The sequence below is a fragment of the Solanum verrucosum genome, unplaced genomic scaffold (assembly GCF_900185275.1).
Source record: "Solanum verrucosum unplaced genomic scaffold, falcon-dt-bn FXZP01000181.1, whole genome shotgun sequence".
Lineage (NCBI taxonomy): Eukaryota > Viridiplantae > Streptophyta > Magnoliopsida > Solanales > Solanaceae > Solanum > Solanum verrucosum.
In genome coordinates, this window is record NW_026020407.1 from 213,940 (window position 1) to 238,867 (window position 24,928).

The 24,928-nt window shown below is 37.9% G+C and overlaps 1 protein-coding gene across 2 annotated transcripts; it reads left to right on the top strand.

Moving 5' to 3' along the window:
• Positions 1 to 355: 355 nt before the first annotated feature.
• Positions 356 to 22,938, top strand: LOC125840520 (probable acyl-activating enzyme 17, peroxisomal). 2 transcript variants are annotated; one of them, XM_049519489.1, is made up of 14 exons: positions 356 to 729; positions 1,295 to 1,424; positions 1,554 to 1,801; positions 7,184 to 7,388; positions 8,603 to 8,643; positions 8,789 to 8,914; positions 9,819 to 9,892; positions 18,357 to 18,577; positions 19,122 to 19,216; positions 19,510 to 19,726; positions 22,062 to 22,187; positions 22,265 to 22,363; positions 22,517 to 22,729; positions 22,803 to 22,938. In XM_049519489.1, the coding sequence occupies exons 1-14, from the start codon at positions 467 to 469 to the stop codon at positions 22,911 to 22,913; spliced, it is 2,169 nt and encodes a 722-aa protein (XP_049375446.1). In that variant the 5' UTR covers positions 356 to 466; the 3' UTR covers positions 22,914 to 22,938. The 2 variants fall into 2 exon arrangements, with proteins under 2 accessions (XP_049375446.1, XP_049375447.1); XM_049519490.1 differs by lacking the exon at positions 356 to 729 and having other exon boundaries at positions 1,642 to 1,801.
• Positions 22,939 to 24,928: the final 1,990 nt, after the last annotated feature.

A 24,928-nucleotide genomic window follows, 5' to 3' on the forward strand; every position in this document is an offset into this window, starting at 1 on the left:
ACAATAATTGTCCATTTCATAAAATTAACTATTAGTTTCTAATTTAACCTCATCATTAATTATAGTCATTTTCTAATTGTATTTTTCAAGCCACGATATTTATAATATTCAAAATGTGATATAGTAAAATTATCTTTTCTAATTATAATTTTTTAAGAAATATGTAAAGTGTACAATTAGTATTAGAAAAAAAAAGAATAATAAATTAAATATTATCAATTATTATTTTCTTAATAGATATGTCAAGTTAAAAATTGCACGGGAAAGGAAGGGAGTATTTGGCAGCCACCTACACGTTTCCAATCAGTCATTCAAATTAAAAATAAAGCTTTACAGGTAGTAATAGTAGTTTGGTTTCTCTTCATCTAACAACTCCTCATCATTCATCTCCAAGCTGTTTGATTCGCCATTTGCTCTAATTTATGTGTAATCAATCGCTCACAAGTGGATGTGGACTCTGTAGGTTATGGCTAATGAGAATTACAAAACCTTAGATTCCGTCACCGTCGCCGACGTCGAAGCTCTCGGAATACACACTGAACTCGCCGGGAAACTTCACGGAGAACTGAACCGGATTGTTCGTAATTACGGGTCTGCCACTCCCCAAACATGGTACCATATCTCCAAAGAACTACTCACCCCAAGCCTTCCTTTCTCTTTCCATCAGATGATGTACTATGGCTGCTACAAGGATTTTGGGCCTGACCCGCCTGCCTGGTTACCCGACCCGTTAGTCCCTCTTCCCTTTCTTTGAGCTTTGATTTGATCATTTTTATGGAATATTAATTTGACTATTTTTACACTTCATGATTGCCTGTGTTTTATCTGGATTTGTGACTGACTATGCTTGTGGAGCTCACATAGGCTAAGTTTTATCAATGTACATATGAAAAATATGGTGTTATGTTTAAGAATTTGAATTAAAGATGCTTAACTGGATGCTAGAAAGACATCTAACTGAAAAATAGTAATAATTTGGAACTAATGGATGAGTGTACCATCATGCGACATGGTTTTGTGGGTTTGGTTGTCGAAAGGTGTATTGGATTTCAAAATATCATGACAATTTTCCATATTACTGGTATACTTGAATGATGATCTCCCCTTTGCTTTGTTCTTACTTTCTGTTGATAAGTGAATGGTGATCCTTTTCCAACTGCTCCTAACTGGGTAGATTTTGCATTTGTTGTGTGCAGTGTATGGAAATAATTATAGTGGCATAGAATTCCCGGGAACTTAAATTTGTTTGAATTTGTTATAAATGTTATTTTGATTTCATCTTTTCTGGAACAGAAAAAACTGCAAGGTTGACAAATATTGGTCAACTTTTGGAAAGACGTGAAAAGGAGTTCTTGGGATCAAAATATGAAGACCCAATTTCTAGCTTCTCAGATTTTCAGAGATTTTCAGTCTCCGACCAAGAGGTAGGTTAGGTTGAATCTAATTTGAGGTCGAAGTCATGAACATTGGACTTATGTTGTGCTTTTGATGCTAATAAGGAATCATGTGTTTGTTGACTCTCTTGTTTCCTGCTCAATCACTTATTTTGCTAGGTATTTTGGAAAACCATATTGGAAGAAATGAATATTTCATTTTCAGTTCCCCCTGAATGTATTTTACGGGAGAGTCCATCTCATCCAGGTGGTCAGTGGCTTCCTGGAGCACGAGTGAATCCAGCGAAGAATTGCCTCAGTTTAAGAAAGAGGACTTTAAGTGATGTAGCCATAATATGGCGAAGTGAAGGAAATGATGAAGCACCTGTTGAAAAGATGACCTGTCAGGAGTTACGTGAATCAGTTTGGTAAGATACATCGGTGTTGTTAATTATTTTCTCTACGAATTGATGTAGTTCAATTTACAAGGGTTGCTAGATCAGCTTTGATATGATATTATGAAATGATTACATCTTCTCTAAATAAAAGTTGTAGATTTAGGATGCAGTCAACTACATGAAAATACCAAAAACCACCAATTTTGTGAGCAATAAGATTTAATTTAAAGTTCATCAAGGTCTTGTTTGTTCAACTTTCTATTAGTAACTAGGTCAAAAGAGGGGTGGGGAGGATGAAGTAGCAGCGAATCACCAACTTCCTAAATGAATCCAACTTACCCGTTTCATATCTTTTTATATTGTTCTATGCCTAGTGGTTTCATGTATGAGGTACGTCCTTCACTATGCGTTCAACCAAGTTATTGAAATCTCTGAACCATCACCTTTCTCACTGTGAGAAATATAAGGAAAGAATATTATTGAATTGTTGTTGTAATAATTACATAGAGAACCCTATTTATAGACACTATATAATACAATTCCTTACCAAATAGGAGACTATAAACTATTCCTAGTTTGTGTAGAATTGTGTTTTCCTATTCTATTCTAACACTCCCCCTCAAGCTGGTGCATACAAATTATATGTACCTAGCTTGCTACAAATGTAATTAATACGAGGACCGGTAAGAGACTTGGTGAAGATATCTGCAAATCATTTGACTTCACAAATTTGGTAACAATATCTCCTGAGAGTATCTTTCCTATTACAAAGTGACAATCAATCTCAATGTGCTTAGTCCTCTCATGAAACACTGGATTTGATGCGATATGAAGGCCGCTTGATTATCACACACAAGTTCCATATGACCGGTTTCTCCAAACTTCAGTTCTCCAAGCAACTGTTTGATCCAAACTAGCTCACAAGTTGCTATAGCCATTGCTCGATATTCTGCTTCTGCACTGGATCGAGCAACCATACTTTGTTTCTTACTCTTCCATGACACCAAATTACCTCCAACTAAAACACAATATCCGGATGTAGAACGTCTATCAAAGGGTGATCTTGCCCAATCAACGTCTGTATATCCGGTGATATGCTCATGGCCTTGATCCTCGAAGAGTAGTCCTTTACCAGGAGCTGACTTTATATATCGCAGAATACGAACAACTGCATCCCAATGACTATCACAAGGAGAAGTCATAAACTGACTTACAACACTCACAGGAAAAGAGATGTCTGGTCTAGTCACAGTGAGGTAATTCAACTTTCCAACCAACCGTCTATACCTTTCAGGATTACTGAGTTGCTCCCCCTGTCCTGGGAGGAGTTTAACATTCGGATCCATAGGAGTGTCAATGGGTTTACATCCCATCATACCTGTCTCCTTAAGAATGTCTAAAGCATACTTGCGTTGAGAAATAACAATACCTGATCTAGACTGAGCAACCTCAATACCAAGAAAATACTTCAATCTGCCAAGGTCTTTAGTTTGGAAATGCTGAAAGAGATACTGCTTCAAATTAGCGATACCAACTTGATCATTGCCGGTGATAACGATATCATCAACGTAAACAACCAAATAAATACACAGATTTGGTGCTGAATGCTGATAAAACACAGAGTGATCAGCGCCACTACGAGTCATGCCAAACTTCTGAATTACTGTGCTGAACTTTCCAAACCAAGCTCGAGGAGACTGTTTCAGACCATATAGTGACCGACGCAATCGACATACAAGGCTTCTAGACTCCCCCTGAGCAACAAAACCAGGTGGTTGCTCCATATAGACTTCTTCCTCAAGATCACCATGTAGAAAAGCATTCTTAATGTCCAACTGATGAAGAGGCCAATGACGAACGACAACCATAGATAGAAAAAGATGGACTGATGCTATTTTGGCCACAGGAGCGAAAGTGTCACTATAATCTAGCCCAAATATCTGAGTATACCCTTTAGCAACAAGGTGAGCCTTAAGCCGATCGACTTGACCATCTGGACCAATTTTGACCGCATAAACCCAACGACAACCAACAATAGACTTACCTGTAGGAAGGGAGACAAGCTCCCAAGTACCACTCGAATGTAAAGCAGACATCTAATCAACCATAGCCTGCCTCCATCCAGAATGAGAAAGTGTTTCTCCTGTAGTCTTAGGGATGGAAATAGAGGACAAAGATGATACAAAGGCATAATGGGGTGAAGATAAACGATGATAACTCAAGAAAGTATAAAGGGGATTAGTATTTTGAGTAGATCGTATACCTTTCTGAAATGCAATCAATTGGCTATCAGGGGGCAAGGCCACAGTGGGAGCAGGGTCCGGCGCATGACATGAATCATTTGAGACTATTACTAGATGTGGACGTCGATGATAAGTTAGGAGTGGTGGCACTATAACTGGAGATGGAGAAGATACCGTAGGTCCCTCAAAAGTCGATACAGGTAAGACCTCAGAGATATCAAGATGATTAGAAGATGTGTAGTAAGGTTGAGATTCAAGGAATGTTACATCGGCAGACATAAATAATCGGCAGAGATCATGTGAATAGCAACGATACCCTTTTTGAACTCAAGAGTAACCAAGAAAGACATTTAAGAGCACGAGGAGCTAATTTATCTTTTCCTGGGGCTAAGTTATGAACAAAGCATTTGCAACCAAATACACGAGGAGGGATAGAATAGAGATGTGACTGTGGATATAGTATGGAATGTGGAACCTGGTTCGAAATAGAAGATGAGGGCATTCTATTAGTTAAATAACAAGATGAAGGGACTGCATCACCCCAAAAACACAGCGGAACATGGGATTCAATGAGGAGAGTGCGAGCAGTCTCAATGAGATGCCTATTCTTTCTTTCCGCTACACCATTTTGTTGAGGACTGTATGGACAAGATGTTTGGTGAATAATTCCTTGGTGAGACATAAACTCCTGAAACTAGGATGTTAAGTATTTTAAGGCATTATCACTACGAAAAGTACTAATAGAAACACCAAACTGATTTTTTATTTCAGCAAAGAAACTTTTGAATATAGAAAATAACTCAGAACGATCTTTCATTAAGAAAACCCAAGTACATCTCGAATAATCATCAATGAAACTAACAAAATAACGAAATCCTAAGGTGGAACTAACTCTACTAGGACCCCAAACATCAGAATGAACTAATGAAAAAATAGACTCTGAACGACCCTCAATACCACATGAAAATGTGGCACGAGTGTGTTTCCCAAATTGACACGACTCACGATCTAATTTGGACAAACTAGATAAACTAGGCACCATCTGTTGCAGTTTAGATAGACTCGGATGTCCCAAACGTTTGTGAATGAGGTTCGGAGGATCTGTAACAGAGCATGCTGTGAAGGAATTTGAAGAGGTAAGATAGTAAAGGCCTTGTGATTCATGTCCTGTGCTAATCGTCTGTCCCGTACTGCGGTCCTGCATGAGAAAAAAATCATCAGAAAAGGTTATGCCACAATGTAGGGCACGTGTCAAACGACTAACAGATGCCAAATTAAAAGGGGAACCAGGGACAGAAAGAACAGAGTCTAGAGTGACAGAAGATAAGGGTGTGGCTTTTCCAACCCCTTTTGGTTTTGTTTGTATCCCATTGGCCAAAGTAATAGCAGGAAGAGATTGTGAATAAACAATATCTGACAGAAGTGATTTGTTACCAGAAACATGATCAGAAGCGCCCGAGTCCATGACCCATGATCCATGAGTATTAAACTGTGAAACACAAGCCAAAGAATTACCCGCAACAACAACATCATGTTGAACAACCGAAGCTACTTGTGTAGACGTTTGCTTACTTGCTCGATATTGAAGGAACTCATCATATTCTGATTGAGCAATATGAGCATTATGGGATGGTCGATCAGGCGGAGCAACAAATGCTTCTTGTGAAGATGTATGCTTACTTGCACGATTACGAAGGAACTCATTATATTCCTTTAGAGTAGCAGGATCATAACTGGGTGGTGGACCATGCAAATTATGACATATGTCACGAGTGTGTCCAGACTTATGACAATAACTACACTTGGATCGAGGTTTTCCAAGACGACCTCCTCCTCGTCGATTCTCCATAGATTGATATACTCGTTTTTCTATGGTTTGAGATGCGAGAGCAGAGGAATCAAAGGTCAGTGATGAAACTACTTTGTGGCTGGGAGGCGCGGCAATACGAAGTAGACGAGAGAATAATTCATCAACCGTAGGAATTGTAGGACTAGCTAAAATCTGATCATGCACTGAATCATGGTCAGTAGAGAGTCCAGCAAGTGTAAGAACTAGAAACAACGTCTGTCTGTGTTCTTGTTGTTTGTCCACATTTGTAGTGATTGGCATCAACGTGTCAAATTCCTCCATGACTGATTGTACCTGACCCAAGTAAGTAGACATGGGATTCTTGTTTCTTTAAGCTAGTCATTCTAGATATCACATCATAGAATCGAGATATATCATTAGTATATAAAGCACGAGTCTTTTCCCAAACTGAATAACATGTTTGGGATGAGCGAAACAAGAGCATCAACTTGGAATCGATAGATCGCCATAGGAGACTACATAATTGAGCATCAACCTTCTCCCATTGTGCTTTGACGTTATTATCTGTCTCACTAGCCTTTGCCTTTTCATCTACCACACAAGTATTGTTGGTTAAGTGATCATGAACGCCTTGCCCCTTGCACCATAACTCAATCGAGGAAGCCCAGGCTAAATAGTTTGAGCTTCCCATTAATGGTTCTGAAGTGATCATAGCACTTGAACTACCTATATTCTTGGAGCCAAAAATATCAATCCCTAAAGACATATTATGAATTTAGAGAGAGGAAAAAAATAAGGCTGGTCAGAATCTGGAAAAAAAAAGGTGCAGTCGTCGGAAATTAGGTCTGACTGCCCGAAACTAGTCGGAATAAGAAAATAAATATACAGTCTGCCTCGGAATGGAGAGGCGACCTCAATGAAAAAAATTGGTCGGAAAGTGTCGCACGCGCCTGCGCGTGTTGCGCGTGGTGACGCGACCCTGGAACTCCTGGTGGTGCGTGATTCGGTGAAACTCAGAGGAGCTCATTGGGGTTTGCTTGCCTGAGTGTTCCGCACCTCATGGTGGTGTGGGTTGTTGCACTACACTTGTAAAACGAGACAACAATGCAAACCAGCCGTTGACAGTCACCGGATTCTGACTTCCTTTTTTTTTTTTTTTTTTCTCACCAATGCTCTGATACCATGTGAGAAATATAAGGAAAGAATATTATTGAATTGTTGTTGTAATAATTACATAGAGAACCCTATTTATAGACACTATATAATACAATTTCTTACCAAATAGGAGACTATAAACTATTCCTAGTTTGTGTAGGATTGTGTTTTCCTATTCTATTCTAACACTCACAGTTATTACAGGGAAGTTGCATATGCTCTTGAAAGCCTGGGTTTGGAGAAAGGATCTGCCATAGCTATAGATATGCCGATGGATGTTAATTCTGTGGTGATCTACTTGGCTATTGTTCTTGCTGGTTATGTAGTTGTGTCCATTGCTGATAGTTTTGCCCCAAGTGAAATTTCGACAAGGCTCATCTTATCAAAAGCAAAAGCAATTTTTACTCAGGTGCTCTATTTATTGAATGAGGATATTTTTTTTTAGCTATTGTATCATATATATGTTATCTTTTAAGGTCATTAGAATTTCATTGGATGAATTCAAGTTTCTAGCTCCTTCCTATGCTAGCAGTTCTACACTAAGAAAAGACAGGGTTGTGAAGGCAGGACCCACACTAGTGCATTGATTTTGATGCACCAGATAACATAGTACGACATTCAAAATCTTATGGTATTGGGTGGTTTTATAGTCGGTCATTCAACAATTTATCAGATAATAACCCAAAATTAACGAAGAATTGAGGAAAAAATGTTTAAAAATGTAACTATAATATGCATTAAAGAAGTGGATACAAATGAGTTCTAAAAAATATTGTGTTTCTATTTTAGATTAAATTAGGCAATATATGAAGATCATATGTGAGACCAAATTAGCAGGACAGCAGACCGGTTGTAAAATCATGGGTTGATATCTTCTTAAAATATTTAGATATGATAGTATTGGATATAACCAATACACGTACAGATGATCAGGAAGATTTATGAAGCAGTCTCCTAATCAATTTATGTTGTTTCATTATTTTTAAATCTTTTTGGAGAATTTAGTTTGTTAAGCGTGTAAAGTCCAGTTGATGCGTTAAAATGATGAAAGAACTTCATTTGAGACTCAAAGCTGGTAAACACTTTTTCTTTTATTCTAAAAAAATAATACATATATAAAGAAATGTAGGAATGTTTCAAATATTAGCTTCCAGCAAATTTGTTATGGCTTCATTTTTAATACTTCGAAAAAATAAAACAGTTTGATCGTGGAGAAGTAAACTCTTCATACTCATGAACGTTGGGTCTTTTTTGTCTAATTTTCTCTATTAAGGGCATTTGGAGAATTTCCAAAGAGCTCCAGTATTTTAAGGATAGGCTTCCAAAAATCTAGTTGGATTAACATTCATGGGAGTATCCAGTGCAGAAACACTATTTTGTGGCTCTATTATTTGATCATTGCTTCTTATGGACTCCCCTATGATCAAATTGTACTTATTTTAGATTTTATTCCTTAAGTTCAACAAAATTCAAATGGTGAAATTTGGTACAAATCATTATTCCTCATTCTTATTAACTCCTTTTGGCATATGCAGCTGCACTCATTTTGCTTCCCATTTGTTTGTTATTACTATTTATTGGTGCTTTTCTTGTTTAATTTCGTTCTGTCAATGATGTGTACAGGATTTTATTCCCCGCGGAGAAAAAAAGATACCCTTGTACAGGTCATCTCTCTCCTCTCTTTCTGCTTCAGACATTATGAACTGTATCGAGGTTCATGCAAGCTTAACTGCTAGCGCCAGTAGTAAATTATGCATTTCCCTTTTTTTCATGTCTTCTCTTTCTTGACTCACTTGTTGAAAACTACAGTCGTGTTGTTGAAGCTCATTCACCGATGGCAATTGTGATTCCCAATAGAGCCTCCAGCTTGAGCATAGAATTACGTGATGGTGACATCTCTTGGCCTGACTTTTTAGACAGAGTGAAAGATTCCAAGTAAGAACTCCTGCCACAGAGATTCTTATCATTTGTTTGTACATGTTTAATCTAGGAAAAGGACAATATAGTGCTTGTTCTTTATTTTGTCATACTTAATTGTTACCAATGAATTGGGTCAGAGTTTGGAATGTTGTATCAACTTCTTCTTCTAAGCATTAAGAAGTGTGTAAGATGAGTTCCATCCGCATTGCCCTGAGCTAAGAATACAAGGGGAGTAACGGAGAAAGGGAATAGAAATAGAACAATCAGAAATTTACATGATAAATTAACACATGATATTACTACCACCTTTGGGCCTAGATCAATCAGAATGCAGGAAGGACAAGAGCCGGTGCAAGAGTAAATAAAAAGATGCGGCATTGATGGTGTAATTTATCCCCAAGAGGATATTAAAAAATTTAGTGGAGGGGCCAATCAGAATTTGTTAAGCCTCGTTGACAAGAGGAAGGAAGTAGATACCCTCAGAATTCTATCTTGATCATTTTGGATAACTAGATAGGTTTGTTTAGATTTCTTCAAGGATACTAATCGTCAACACATGTTTCATCTTCGTTTGCAACCTCCTAATTGTTTTCTAGTGTTAAGGAGAGGAATCATCGCACAGGACTTAGTTTAGGAAATTTACAATAGGCTTACATCTTCTATATGACCTCAAACATAACTGGGTGGGCTTGTCCACTCTTAGCTTGTAATTATGGAGGTATCGACAAATGTCTCCCTTCTTGTTTTGTAATCTTTCCTAACTTGCTTTCAACAATGGTAGGGGTCAGAGCCTAACCCCTACTCCACCTTCTTAGCTAGATTATAAAAAAACAAGTCTACTTTTGTCATCTCTGACTATATGTTCATTTACAAAATGTTACGCACATTTCCCATTGAATGCTAGTTGTTTGTAATGCAGGGGACTTGAGTTTGTTGCTGTTGAACAACCTATTGATGCATTTACGAACATTCTGTTCTCATCTGGCACAACAGGTGTAGTAGAAGTAAAACTTATGTCCAATTCTTTCATGCCAATATGCATTTTGGTTTTTGTTTGAACTGCATGTCACTTCCATAATAATAAAGCTGGGGATATCATTGTGTGAAAACAGGATTGAGTTTTTTTTTTTTTTTTAGGAAGAAAATAGGATCAAGATTCTAGAGTAAGGACAATCTAGAGCCTGAAAGGAAGTGGAAGGCAATAATGACTTAACTCATAGCATTAGGGAAGTTACTTGCCCTAGTCTACTGTGGTTTAAGGTGGTACAATAATGAGGAAGGTGAGTGCTGAGATTGACGCATACTTGTTACGATGATAATGTGAAGTGGAGGAGAAAATAAGAGAGAGCTCGACTTTAATTCCCTCTAGGCATTGGAATTTTGTAAGAATCGGGTTACTTGAATAAACAAGAAAATTACGCGGAAGCAAAAGTACAATGATTAAAGACCTTAATTGAAAGATATGTGAAATTTGTGAATAAATCCCTAAATTTCAAGATAAAGTGCTAGGAACCCTAAATGATCTTAATATTCAAATTAGCGGATTAAAACTAATTATGATACTAATATAGTTAATTCAAGAACTTCGATCAAAAAGTGATCTAGACCTTTATTTCGGTGAAATTAGAGACAACAATTAGTATAAGACTAATTACCTTCTTTAATTTACTTAAGTAGAAACCAAATATATTAAGTTAATCATTAATTCTACCTCTTAAAGTATCGTTCTTATAAAGTTATATGATAAATCCATAGTCACCACACACAAGTGTAAAGAAGAGAAATGTCTCAAATAATATTAATCATGTTTAAATTTGAGAACTATAATCACGTGATTTTCCAAGTAATTTTTGGAATGGGGATTTATTATCTAGGTGGGAGGTTGGCAGATGGTTGATGAGGTAGACAGTGTGGTGACACGCGAAAGTCCAAAATTGGGTGGGAAGGGACGCCTCATGTAAGAGTGTTCTTGCAGTTTCAATGATATGGCGATGTCGTCGTTCTGCAAGTGCAACTCATTGAGGCGTATAAGGTGTTCAATGCCGTGAAGTGAAAGATAGGAGTCAAGACTTTGATACTCTCCTCCGCCATCAGTGTAAAGTGATAAAATTTTGGTGTCAAAATGTTTTTCCATCAAAGGATGGAAATTTTGAAAGATCTCTTTAACTTCATCTTTTTTTGTTAATGTATAGAGCCAAGTATATTTAGTATATTGGTCAACAAAAATACAATAATATAGCTTCTTATCAAGAGATAAAATCGGTGATGGCCCCCATAAATCACTAAAAATAATTTGAAGAGGCTTAGAGCTACGCAGTGAGAGTTGGGAAAAAGGATGCTGATGGGCTTTATTTGTGATAATGATGCAAGTGTATTTCACTTCATACTCAAAATGATAGATTGCACCTAGAATATATACACAAAGCTAGACACAAAAGGTCAGGAGCATATCCCTGATAGGTTACCTACCATACCTATAATACCTACAATATTTGACTATTACACATTACCTACAATACTTGACTATTATCTTACACAATCTAATAGTTGAATACTCTTTGACAATATCTTAACACTCCCCCTCAAGCTGAAGCGTACATGTCATATACTCCAAGCTTGCTGCAAATGTATTCAACCCGAGTTCCTCTAAGGGACTTGGTAAGAATATCTGCCAATTGGTCATCTGAACAAACAATGCCGGTGGCAATGCATCCGGACTCAATCTTTTGCCTAATGAAATGACAATCCACCTCTATATGTTTTGTTCTTTCATGGAAAACTGGATTTGAGGCAATATGAAGAGCAGCCTGAATATCACATATAAGCTTCATCAGTTTGAATTCAACACATTTCAACTCTTGAAGAAGTTGTTTCAACCAAATAAGCTTGGATGTAGCAAGAGCCATAGCTCGATATTTTGCTTCTGCACTAGATCTTGCAACGACATCTTGCTTTTTACTTTTCCAAGAGATTAAATTGCCTCCAATCATGACACAATACCCGGAAGTAGAACGTCTATCCGTTGGAGAACCTGCCCAATCCGCATCAGAATATCCTTGTCCTGGAGCTCTTTTGATGTATCTGAGGATGCGAATTACTGCATCCCAATGATCTTTATATGGAGCTTGGAGAAACTGACTAACCACACTGCAAATGAAATATCCGGGCATGTAATAGTTAGATAATTCAATTTACCAACCAGTCTTCAATATCTACCAGGATCTTCCAATGGCTCCCCTTGTCCAGGAATGAGTTTGATGTTTGGATCCATAGGAGTGTCAATAGGTTTGCAATTTAACATGCATGTCTCCTCTAATATGTCCAATGCATATTTTCTTTGTGAGATAGCAATACTTGTCTTGGATTGTGCTACCTCAATTCCTAAAAAATACTTTAACTTCCCCAAATCTTTGGTTTGAAAGTGACTGAACAAATGCCTCTTTAGCTGAGATATTCCTTCTAGATCATTTCTAGTTATGACGATGTCGTCAACATAAACGACCAAATACATGTTCTTTTCTGGGCCATTATGTCGATAGAAAACAGAGTGATCTGCTTTACTTCGAGACATCCTAAATTGTTGGACAACCGAGCAAAATCTGCCAAGCCATCTCTCGGAGATTGCTTGAGGCCATATAGAGAACGCTTGAGACGGCATACTAAGTTCGACTCCCCCTGAGCAACAAATCCAGGAGGTTGCTCCATATAAACTTCCTCAGCAAGTTCACCATGCAAAAAGGCATTCTTAATATCTAGTTGATGAAGCGGCCAATGATGCATTGCTGCCAAGGAAATAAGTAGTCAGACAGATGCAATTTTGGCAACTGGAGAGAATGTGTCACCATAGTCAAAACCATAAATCTGTGTGTACCCTTTGGCAACAAGGCGAGCTTTCAGCCGATCAATTGTTCCATTTGAACCCACCTTTACGGTATAAATCCATCGACTTCCAACAATAGATTTCCCCTTCAGTAACTGGACCAATTCCCAAGTGTTATTTGTCTGTAAAGCATTCATCTCTTCGATCATAACATCTCTCCACCCTGGATGTTCCAATGCTTTACTAACAATCTTTGGTATAGGTACAGTAGATAGGGTAGTTACAAAGGTATAATATAATGGGGACAACCGATGATAACTTAAGCAGTTATATCTTGGTTGTTGATTTTGAGTAGTACGTATACCTTCGCGTATGGCAATTGGTGGGGTTGTTGCATCTGATCAAGTCATGACTGGAGCAGGTGACGAAGGAGCAAGAGATGAGTCATCAGGAGCTACTAATGTATCTGTACTAGGAGTAGTATTATCATTGTTATCACTAAGAGGACGAGCACGTCGGGTGTATACTTGAAGAGGAGGATGAGTGGTTTGAGGGTTGTTTGGAAGATTGACTTGTGGTAGAGGAAGTATAGGTACTGGCAGAATTTGAGGAATTAAATTTTTGCTTGTAGTGCTTGGTGTAAAATAGGGAGATGTTTCAAAAAAATGTTACATCTGTAGTGATAAAATATTTATATGTTTTTGGATCATAGCACTTGTAACCTTTTTGGTGACGAGAGTATCCTAGGAATACACACTTAAATGATTTTGGTTGGAGTTTGTCATTTCTAGTACTTAGATCATGGACAAAACAAGTACATCCAAACACTCTCAAAGGTAGACGATAGGGATTTCGACCTGGAAAGAGAATTGAGTGAGGACTTTGATGTTGCAACACAGTGGAGGGCATTCTATTTATCAAATAGCAAGCAGTGAGAACGGCATCCCCCCAAAAACAAAGAGGAACATGATGGTGTATAAGTAAAGTACGAGCAGTTTCAATGAGATGCCTATTTTTACGTTCAGCGACCCCATTTTGTTGAGGAGTATATGCACAAGAAGTCTGGTGAGTGATTCCCTGGTGAGTGATTCCCTGAGATGACATGAAACTGGCAAAAGGAGATGATAAGTACTCCTTGGCATTATCACTGCGTAATACCTTTATTGAAACACCAAATTGATTGCTTATCTCAACATAAAAATTTTGAAAAATAGAGAATACTTTGGAACGGTTTTTCATTAAAAACACCCATGTGCAACGGGAAATATCATCAATAAAATACTGAAATCCTAAACTTGAAACAACACGACTAGGGCCCCATACATCTGAGTGAACAATATCAAACATATACGCAACCCTGTTATTGACTCTTTTGGGAAACAAAGTGCGACTATGTTTCCTAAGTTGACAAGACTCACATTCAAAAGAAGACAAATTGGAAAGACTAGGAATTAATTTTTGAAGTTTTGCAAGAATCGGGTGACCATGACGGTTGTGGAGAAGGTCTGTTGAGGTAGTGGAAGTGAAGGCAACTGGTGGTGGTGATTTTGACATGTAATACAGTCCCTGTGACTCATATCCTGTTCCAATCATCTTCCCCGTTTTCCGGTCCTGTACAACAACATAGTCAGCCAAAATAGTGACACCGCAATTGAGGTGTTTCGTTAATTTGCTAATAGAAATCAAATTAATTGAACATTCAGGAGCAAATAAAACCGAGTTTAAGGAAATAGAGGGAAGAAGTTGCACGTCCCCTATTCCGTTTACTGCAGTTGTTGATCCATTAGCAAGGGTAACTGCAGACAGGGTTGTGGAATGAATGATATTTGAAAAAAGATTCTTATTACCAGAGATATGATCAGATGCACTGGAATCTAATATCCATGGGCAAGTGGGTGAAGACCTAGTTAGACAAGCAACAAAATTACCATTTTGTGAGGTTCCAGATAAAGGTGATTGTCGTGTAGCTGCTTGATACTGCAAGTAGTCACTGTAATCTGCTCCAGACAAAGTAATGGAATTGACCAGTTGTCCATCTGTGTCTTTATGGTTTTGAACCATGTGAGTTGTACTCCGATTGTTAGTACGCGGTGGTCGACCATGCAATTTCCAACAAGATTGTCGAGTATGGCCTGGCCTGTTGCAATAGTTGTAATAGGGTCTAGAGTTCCTACTGTCCCCCCTTTGATGGACATTTAGTTCCTGTGGATTTTCATTTTTCACATCTAATATAGATGTCTCAACGTTATTGGTCTCAATTGTTTCTGAACCAATACGCAATAATCGAGCTAAAACATCGATTAAGGAAGGAACTGAGGAACTTGCCAAGATTTGATCTTTTACCGGTGTCAGATCAGATCTAAGTCCTTTCAGTGCTAAAACCATAAAGAACTTATCTCTTTGTTGCTCCTGTGTGGTGACACTTTCAGAGAGTGGCATGAGAGAATCGAATTGATCTTTCAAGGTATTTATCTGTCCTAAATAACTTGCCATATCTTGATTATTCTGCTGAAGTTGGACTAAGTCTGAGACAACTTTGTATATACGTTGCATATCATTCGTATACAAAGTCTTAGCTTTAGTCCAAACTTTATAGCAAGTTTTACAAGATTGAAATAGGTTGAGTAATTTAGGATCCAAAGAGTTCCATAAAAGATTGCATAATTGAGCATCAATTTGAGTCTACTTAGTCCTTTCACTAGCAACAATATCACTGGTATTTTTAACTAAATGATCCTCATATCCTTGTCCCATAAACCACATCTCAACAGATGAAGACCACGGTGTGTAATTATTACTGCCTTCCAACTTCACAGTAGTAATAACAGGAGAACTTGAAATAGAGGGAAACATTGATCTGATATCACCTGAAGATTCAATCTTTTTGGAGACTTCAATTAGAGATTCACCTTTCTTTGACATTATGGCTTCAACAACTAGATGAAATACAAAAAAGAGGTGATTGGTGAAAAGAACGCGAAACAGAAAAAGAGAAGAACAAAGTTCCTCTTTATGACTGGAGATCTGGTTGAGACCTTTTCTGATCAGAACTGAACCAGAAATTTACCGGAAAAAGAAGAAGGATGAAACAGAAGAATGACTGGAGATCTGGTTGAGACCTTTTCCAGATTGGCAATATATGGTAATTTATGCATAAATTTTATAAAATGACAAGTATTGTGGTCCAGCTATTTATAGAAAGGGATAACATATAAAATGGGACGGAGGGAGTATTTAAAATAAACCTAAGAACTCTAGAGTGAGGATGGCCAAGACGTTGGAACCAAGTAGTGAGAGGAATGGATGTAGTGGTCATGTGAGCTTGGGGAGGTGGGACAGGCCACTCATACAGTCCATTTTTGGTCCGGCCGTGCACCAGTGGTTTCCGCGTTTTCAAATCCTTCACAACAAAGTCAAAAGGAAAAAATTCAATCGACTTTAGATTGTCTTGACAAAATTTAGAAACAGAGAGAAGCTTACGTTTAATGGAAGGAGCACAGAGAGTGTGGGTTAGTTTAAAATATTATTTGATGCATTTAATTGAGTAGAATTAGTGTGAGAAATAGGAATTGTATTACCATCACCCATGGAGACATCCTCGTTACTATGGTACGGTTGTAGGTTGTGTGGCTCTGTGGTGATGTGATGGGTGGCGCCCGAGTGGTGGCAACAGTAAGCCTAGCTGCATAGTTGGCTTTGGTTTCAAAGTGATTGTGAGACTTCGAGCGGCAAACATTGGCGGTGTGGCCTATCCTGTTACATAGTTGACAACGAGTAACGCCGTTTGGATTTGAGTTAGACTGCCAGTGTGGTGGAGTATTTGGCCGTGAGTTCTGATGCCATTGTTGAGAATTGGCTGTCTGCCTGCGATTGTTGCGATTATTGGTGTTGTTTTTGGTGGGAGTGGCAGCTGCAGCAGTGATAGGACTGGACAACTTCTTAGCATCCTCGTGGCGAAGGAAGAGTTCATAGTCTAGTAGTTTTTCAAACAATTCCTCATAGGGATAGTCGTATCACGTGCACGAATGGCAGAAGATATCTCTCGAAACTCAGGCCCCAGACCACTTAGTATTTTGACTATGAGTTCAGGATTGGACACAGGAGCACCAACAGTGGTTAACTCATCTGAAAGGGACCGAATATTGTGAAGATATTCAGTGATGGAGCGAGAGTCCTTAGTGACACGGGAAAGCTGATCACGCAAACTGAAGAGCTGAGTTTGAGACTTGTTCGCGTAAGTGGTATGCAAAGCATCCCAAGCTGATTTAGCCGAGTCGGCGGTAGCAACAGTAGAAGCAATAGTGGGTTCGACAGAAGCCATAAGGGCATTCTGGATGAGTTTGTCTTGGCGGAACAAAGGTAAGAAGGCAGGATTAGGAGATATGTTCGTACCGAGTGCAATCGTGCGATTGGGTGCCAGAGTGTCCCATCGAGATGGCCAAAGAGGTTGGAGCCATACGTAAGCATGGAGAATCGGGCTTTCCAAGTGGCGAAGTTGTGACCACCGCTTAGTTTAATGGGTAGTTGGGAAGCAGGATTGAACTGAATGATTATTTTACTACCCATTGTGTTATCAGCATTGACAACTGTTGGATTATTGCCATTGTTGTTCCCATTGGGATTGGTCATTGTTGCTGATCTGTGTGAGGAGAAGGAAGGAAAAAAAGTTGGATCGTTCTCGTTTGAGCGTGAAGAGCCCTGATACCATATAATGACTGGGTATAAGTTGAAAGACGATAATATATTAATGAAGACAGAAAGTTGCTTAAATAGAATTACAGTGGAAAGGCTCCTAAACGAACTGAAGTAATAAAACCTAACTAGACAATAACTGCTGAAACTTAATCCTAAATAAACAGGGATAGGGACTGCTCAAACTTAATACGACTAAATAACTAAACTGACTCGTGATGTTCCAATACACTTAAGGTTCATGTCTCACTGTAGCATCATTAAACTGGGGCCTCTCACGTGAACAACACTATAAAGAGGGAAAATAGTACTTTGGAATGGATAGTGTAAAGGAAGGCCTGATGTACAGCTTATATTTGAAAATTACCCTAACCTAACAAGAAAGCTCCCATGATTGTAGAGCATCCAAATGTTTCTCCAGTCTAGAACTGCAAGACCACACTTTGCTAAGGCTGCTTGTACTACTCAGAATCTAGAATATTTTGGGTCAAGAGTGATATGCAGGTGGTTGTGCAAAGTTGGAAGCAAGATCTGAGTGTTTGTATAAGTTGTGCTTGCAGGGGTGGTTTACATGATGTTGGATTCCAGTTTAGTGTGATTCTTGGGTTTCCAAGGGAATTGCCTGTCTTGTTTCTGTTTTGGTACTGACACTTCTCTTTCTTTTGTGAGGGAAGGTTGAGAGGGAGGTGAGTGGGTGTAGAATCCTTTTTTTCATAACAAATTAAGGGTTGAAGAAATCACATCAATATGGTTGTTACATTCACATATAGATATCCTCTTTCTAAACAAGAACGGATAATTTAGTAGTCAAGTCAACTGTCGAACTGAAATGGCAGCACAATATCCTCTTTATGTTTACCAATTGATTATCAAGAATTCATTGAATTGGTAACGCAAATGAAGCAATTGAATAAATGGTCACAACTAAAATCCTAAATGGTCCAGGAGATCCAAAGGCAATTCCATGGACTCTCCTCACACCTTTCAAGGCGGCTGCTGATGGGTGGTGCCATATGGATATTAAAAATGGCGATGTTGTTGCTTGGCCGACTAATCTTGGGTGGATGATGGGACCTTGGCTCGTTTATGCTCCATTGTTGAATGGGGCATCCATTGCCTTGTATAATGGATCTCCCCTTGGTTCTGGCTTTGCTAAGTTTGTACAGGTTAATTTCTTTGATTGTTATACTTCCTTGGTCTCCTTTATCGTGTTGAATGACTCGGTGAAAATCACTCTGTATCACAATTATATGCATTTGAGATAATTGTGTCAGCTAATATCATGTTACTTTGTTATCTTCTAATCTGGTGTATTTTCTTATTGTAAGCTAGGGAAGGTATCTATTTATTTGTCTTTTGAACCTACTTTTATCTCTTCCTACGTGCATTAGCCTTGCAACTATACTTTGGGTGGACTATCAGGAAACTAGACAGGCTAAGTTTCTTAATTCCTAGATTTAATTGAAAAGGAAAAAAATGACGAGTAGAAAGAGAACACTCTATTGCATGTACAGTTTTACAATTTTATAATTTTATTGCTAAGCTTGTGGGTTCTCACCAACTCAACAGAAGTGAACTAATCGAGGCATCACAATATTTGATAGATATGGTATTTTAAAATCTTTTATTCATCGCAAACCTACATTGTTTAAATGTTGAATACCTTTAGTTATTTATGCTCATGAAAAATCTCCCTTGCAAATTAACCAGGATGCTAAAGTAACTATGCTTGGGGTGATTCCAAGTATAGTGAGGACTTGGAAAGCGAAAAATTCTCCTGATGGCTATGATTGGTCGACCATCCGGTAGTTTCTAAGCAACTCTCTCATTATGTTTTCGTTTCACGAAGAGCTCTATTGGTATCTTCGTCCTTGTTTTACTTCTATTTCTGTATCTCCTTGCCTGTTATTTCCTTCCAAGTTGACTGAAATTGCAGGGCAAGCTTGCACATGGTTGATTCATGAATTTACATTTCAAAATACTGATATTATATGAAAACAAATATGTTTCCTATGCATATGCACATTAAATGAATTCTGCTCAAGACTATTTTTCCTTTCCCTTTCTTGGGCTTAATGTAGTTCATACATGATCCTAGTTGCTTTGGCTCCACTGGTGAGGTATCTAGCGTGGATGAATATCTTTGGCTAATGGGAAGAGCTGAATATAAACCGATAATCGAGTATTGCGGTGGTACAGAGATTGGTGGCTCCTTTGTCTCTGGGTCAATGTTGCAGCCCCAGTCTTTAGCCGCTTTCAGCACAGCAGTCATGGGATGTAGTCTTCATATTCTTGGCGATGATGGGTTTCCTATAGTAAGCACGATACAACCTTATATTTGGAACATCAATATTATTTGCTAGAGCAAACTGCAATTAACATCATGTGACACATTTTATGCTTGCCTATTAAGTTCTTAAGCTAGTGAGAGTTGAGTGTTTACCAAATGTGATCAGGTCTCTTGCAACTTCAACTTGCTACTTCTGTCTGGGTTCCTCATAAAGAAACCATTCAGATTACTGTTTTATTTGGCCACATCTTAAAACATTCACATCCCCTTATTGCTTGTTATTGTGATATTTTAATCTGATTGTTAAGAAAATTGACCTTAACTCAACTCCAAATGCTAGCTCGTAAAGTCAGCATTTGATGTATCGGCAATAACAAGAAATTTAGAGGATGGAAATTGAATTTAGGCACAAAGGAAATTCAACAAAGTAGACAATAACTAGATTGAAAGGCCACAAAGTTACCTTCGACACTAGAACCTTAGTACCTAAGCTATAGAACCCATCAAGAAGATAGCCAAATCCCTTTGCTTCCTCACTAAGTTGGAATTGATCCAATAGCTACGCCTACTGTCCTACCAAGTTCATATATCAATATAATCTAACTCTACTAAATTGAGGAAGTAAGGTATTAATACTACGGCTTAAAAGAAGCTAATAAAGTCTAAAATATCTCCTGCTAGGGATTAGAAATATTATGAGACTGAAAAAGGGAAGTTGGAAATGTTGAGGTTATTCTCGAGGTTGCATCTGCGGTGGTGCAATCATGGTCCGGCCTTGGGTAAACTTCCTCTCGATAGTGGACTCTTAAGGCGCGTTTGCGGACCTTTTCAAAGTCAGCACCTTCCGCTTAAGCAGACATCTTGTCACAATCTCAGACTTCTGTTAGGCCTGGTTTCACCGTGATAGGGAATGGTGTCTGTGGACAAGTCATGATCCAAAAACCGGGGATGCGATGGCACCTATCTAACCCATTGATAGGTAAGCAACCCAAAACATATAATCATAAGTCGAAGCACAATTATGAGAAAATATTAAATAAATCTGAAATAATACCTAATTCAGCCTCTCATAAAATTCATAAGAAAATACAGAACTAGATATGGACTCCCCAAAATCTGATGTCACTAGTACAAGCCTCTACGAATCATGGAGTACAATCTTGGTCTAGACAATATTGGAAATAAAAACAACATAAAAGAAAGTTTAAGGATAGAAGAGATCTAGAAGTTGCAGCATAGTCAAGCAACTACCTCAAAGTCTCGAGTGAAAACTCAATCTGCGAACAATCACTGACCATTGGAACTCGGCTCAGAACTGCACACAATGGTGCCGAAGAAAGCAAGGGTGAGTGTGAAATCCACTAGTACTCAACAACATTGTTGATCGACCCACATTTGAAGGGATGACGACGGTTGACCCTAAACTGCCCTGTTCCGCTATCTTTCACATATACAACTCATTTTAAGGAAGACACACGCGGACTAAAAGCTAATGTCAACAACAATCACTTAGAGATCAAGTCCAAGTAATCTGAGATCACAGTCAAGTCAAGACAAGACTAAGTAAGCCACATTCACAATGCCCAATCACGTTCACACCATATCAATGCTATGTAAAGATGAATGAGATGATGCACATGCCTCCTACCTGGCCAAAATTAGAACCTGTATATACCTGCTGCCATACTATATCTAGCTAATTCCATTCTGAGATCATCTTCATTGAATGTTGATTGTGGTCAAACTTTTTCAACTTTCCACCCTTCCAAAATGATAACCTCATTCAACCATCAAAATGTACAGAAATCACAAAAATGACTATGGGGGTCGTTATAGGAGATGGTACTCTGCACCAGAAAATTCTGATGCTGCATCAGTAGTTCCAAAAGGCTTTCTGGGATCCAATTTGAGATTTTCCTTTCTTCAGCTTCACTTCTCCATAACTCGACCCATGGCTTTCATCTTCATGAACAAGCCTTTAAGGTACTTGAACTCCCTTTGCTTGGCTTATAGTTAATGGCTTGACAAAGCTTGGCCCCATCAGGTTTGCCCAAGACTATATAAGGAGACAACATAGTTCCCTCCCAATGTAGGGAACTTAATATCCCCCCTCCCTGCATGCCCATGACTGGATATCCAGTGCGTGGACATGGACAGTATAATATAAGGCCTAAAATCGGGTGAACCTAGAATAGGGATAGGCCTGATTTTGATAGCATGTTAAAAAAATGAATCTCGAGTCTCAATCAATCCCATAGGCTAGCTCATGAGGAGAGAATTGCCAATAACCGGTAGGGAGACAGTAGTTCATTCTCTCCACTAGTTGGGACAGTTTAACTATTATTTTTCCTTTTGTTTAGCCATCAGATGTTCCTGGGATTGGTGAATTGGCCCTTGGTCCTCTCATGTTTGGAGCTTCAAGTACACTGCTGAACGCGGACCATAATGAGATCTACTTCAAAGGAATGCCTGTTTTGAATGGAAAGGTAATGCATATTATTATCCTGTAGTCTAAGCTATTTTAGTTTTACTAATATCTTGTTTGGCACTATTTGTATCGCAGGTTCTAAGAAGACACGGGGATGTGTTTGAACGTACTTCCAAAGGATATTACCATGCACATGGTCGTGCAGATGATACAATGAACCTAGGGGGTATAAAGGTCTGCATGTAGCCTCGAAATTGAATCCGAAAGTATCTGTTTAGTATTAAGATCCCTGTAAACTATGCATACGAATGGGCATTCGAGTTGTCAGGCATTCCACTTATACTGGATTATTTCCTTTCCTAAGAGTTCTGCTATTCCATTTGTCAGGTGAGTTCACTTGAGATTGAGCGCATATGCAATGCAGTAGATGAAAATATACTAGAGACAGCAGCAGTTGGAGTACCACCTGCTGCTGGTGGACCTGAGAAGTTGGTAATTGCAGTCGTGTTCAAGGATTCAGATAACTTGGAGCAAAAGTTGGTCAATTTGTTGATTTCTTTCAACACAGCTTTGCAGAGGAAGTTGAATCCATTGTTCAAGGTACATCGTAGGCCTGAAAGGTTGCATGTTCGTTAGGATATATTGTTTCATCTAAATACAACAATATGTGCAGGTTTCCAGTATTGTTCCTCTCCCTTCCCTACCAAGAACAGCAACAAATAAAGTCATGAGAAGGGTATTGAGGCAGCAGTTTTCTCAAGCAGATCAAGGTTCCAGACTGTGATCTATATTATTCCCAATGAAGAGACTTTATGTAATAATATAACATAGTAATATGAGTCGAATTTTCTTTATTACAGAACAAATCTCACAATGTACAAACTGCAATCCAAGAAGTTGATCCATAGATTTATTGTATTGTATTGTAACATGTACTTGACATGTGAATTGGATGCATTCTACAGAATGAAATAATCATTTATGCATTCAAAAATGGGGATTACAGGTTTTTATCCATCTGAGTTTCAGAGCCAGTTTAATACATAAAAGTTAGAACTACAATAAGCAATTACTGAATATGGAACCCTAGGTTAAGCTTTGGGCTGGTCTAATGTTTGCCCCATGGAAAACTCCAACTTTTAAAAGAACTAGTCAAGAAACAAATAATTTTGAACTAATCATTTCAAGAACAATAAAACTTTAGAAAATAGTCATAATAAGTTTCTAATTCAATTGCTAGTTCCCAGAGGGTTGAGAATTGACTTAAGTAAAAAGAATGAACAAAATGGGGTTTCGCTATAGAAGGTAGCAAAGTTGCATGACTTCGCTATACCAAAGGATGGGTTCGCTAATAGTGACCTTTGCTTAAGTCTGTTTTCCAGCTGATCTTGGCAATAACTTAGAATATTCTATCAGAGAACTCTAAGGGTAATTTTTTCAAGACTTTTCTCTCAAGTGATTTAAATCCATTTTTTCAACTGTAATTCATTTTCTTCGTAGAATCAAAGGGTGAGTTCTTTGTGGAACTTTATGGGTTGAACCATAGGTTAATTATTATTGGGGCAAAATGTAAAATTAGGGTATTTGTGCATGATTTACATTCTTTATTATTATTATTATTATTATTATTATTATTATTATTATTATTATTATTATTATTATATAATACTGCATTACTTACTGCTCAACATATTAATATTCTGATCAAGCAGCAAAATTATGTTAATATTTATATGAGCATATTGGGAGAACATACTACTTCTATTCATGATAATGTTGATAAACTACTTTCTAGACTCAATTCCAATTCTAAAGGGAAAGAGAAAGTAGCCAATACCAGTATTCAACCTCCCTCGGAGATCGGTGATTTTAAGCTAAAAGACTTTTCGGATTTGGAAAGTCTCTAAGAAAAAAGATTCAAAGGCTATAGTTTGAAGCCTTTGGGGGTTGAAGATTTTTCAGGAGGAGAAAGTAGTTATAAAAAGGAGTTTTCTGATGAAATTAATAAAATCTCAAAAAAATATGCAAGAAAACCTGTCCAAAGGATGTACTACTATTTTACTGCTACCTTTTGTTCTAGATGGATATAATCCCTTTCTTTTAAGGGGCTCATTCCCCATTCTTCTGGAGCCATCACTCTTTTTGTAATAATTTTTGAAAAGTTATAAACTTTTTTTGTATTGGCTGGGTAAAAATGCTGAAATTCACCAGACCCTATTGCTGAGAGTATCATCTCATAATGCATCCTATATCTATAAGAAGGTGTGGTATAAGAAACTGAATCCAGATACCTGAACATTATTTGCCATGGGTCATTTTTTCATCGCACATTACTTTATTGTAGAAGAGAAATTCATAATTAAATTGAATAGATAACTTCTTTTTTTATCATTTTGATCAAATATTTATGTGCTCTCTTCATCTGTGAGGACCCGGATAGTAGAAACTTTCACTAATCTTGCCAGGATTGTTTATACTTGTAAAGGCACCTTGAGTAAAATTGAACGATCCGTGGAAACTATGGGTCTTTTTGTATTAATTTGTTCCAAAACTTTGTATAAAAAGTTCTTTGTAAATATGGAAATCCTTCAAAGGTATTATTAACCTCTACAGACCATTTCATAATCCAAGGGATTGAGAATTCTATTAAAAAATACATTAAAGACATACCCTCAAAGAATATATTATCTTGTTCTAAACTTATAAGTTTAGGGGAGATATCCACCCATTCAGAATATATTGTTCTTAGAAGAATGCTTCTTATCCTTGGAGGTCGCTTTAGGAATATCTAAAGCGAAT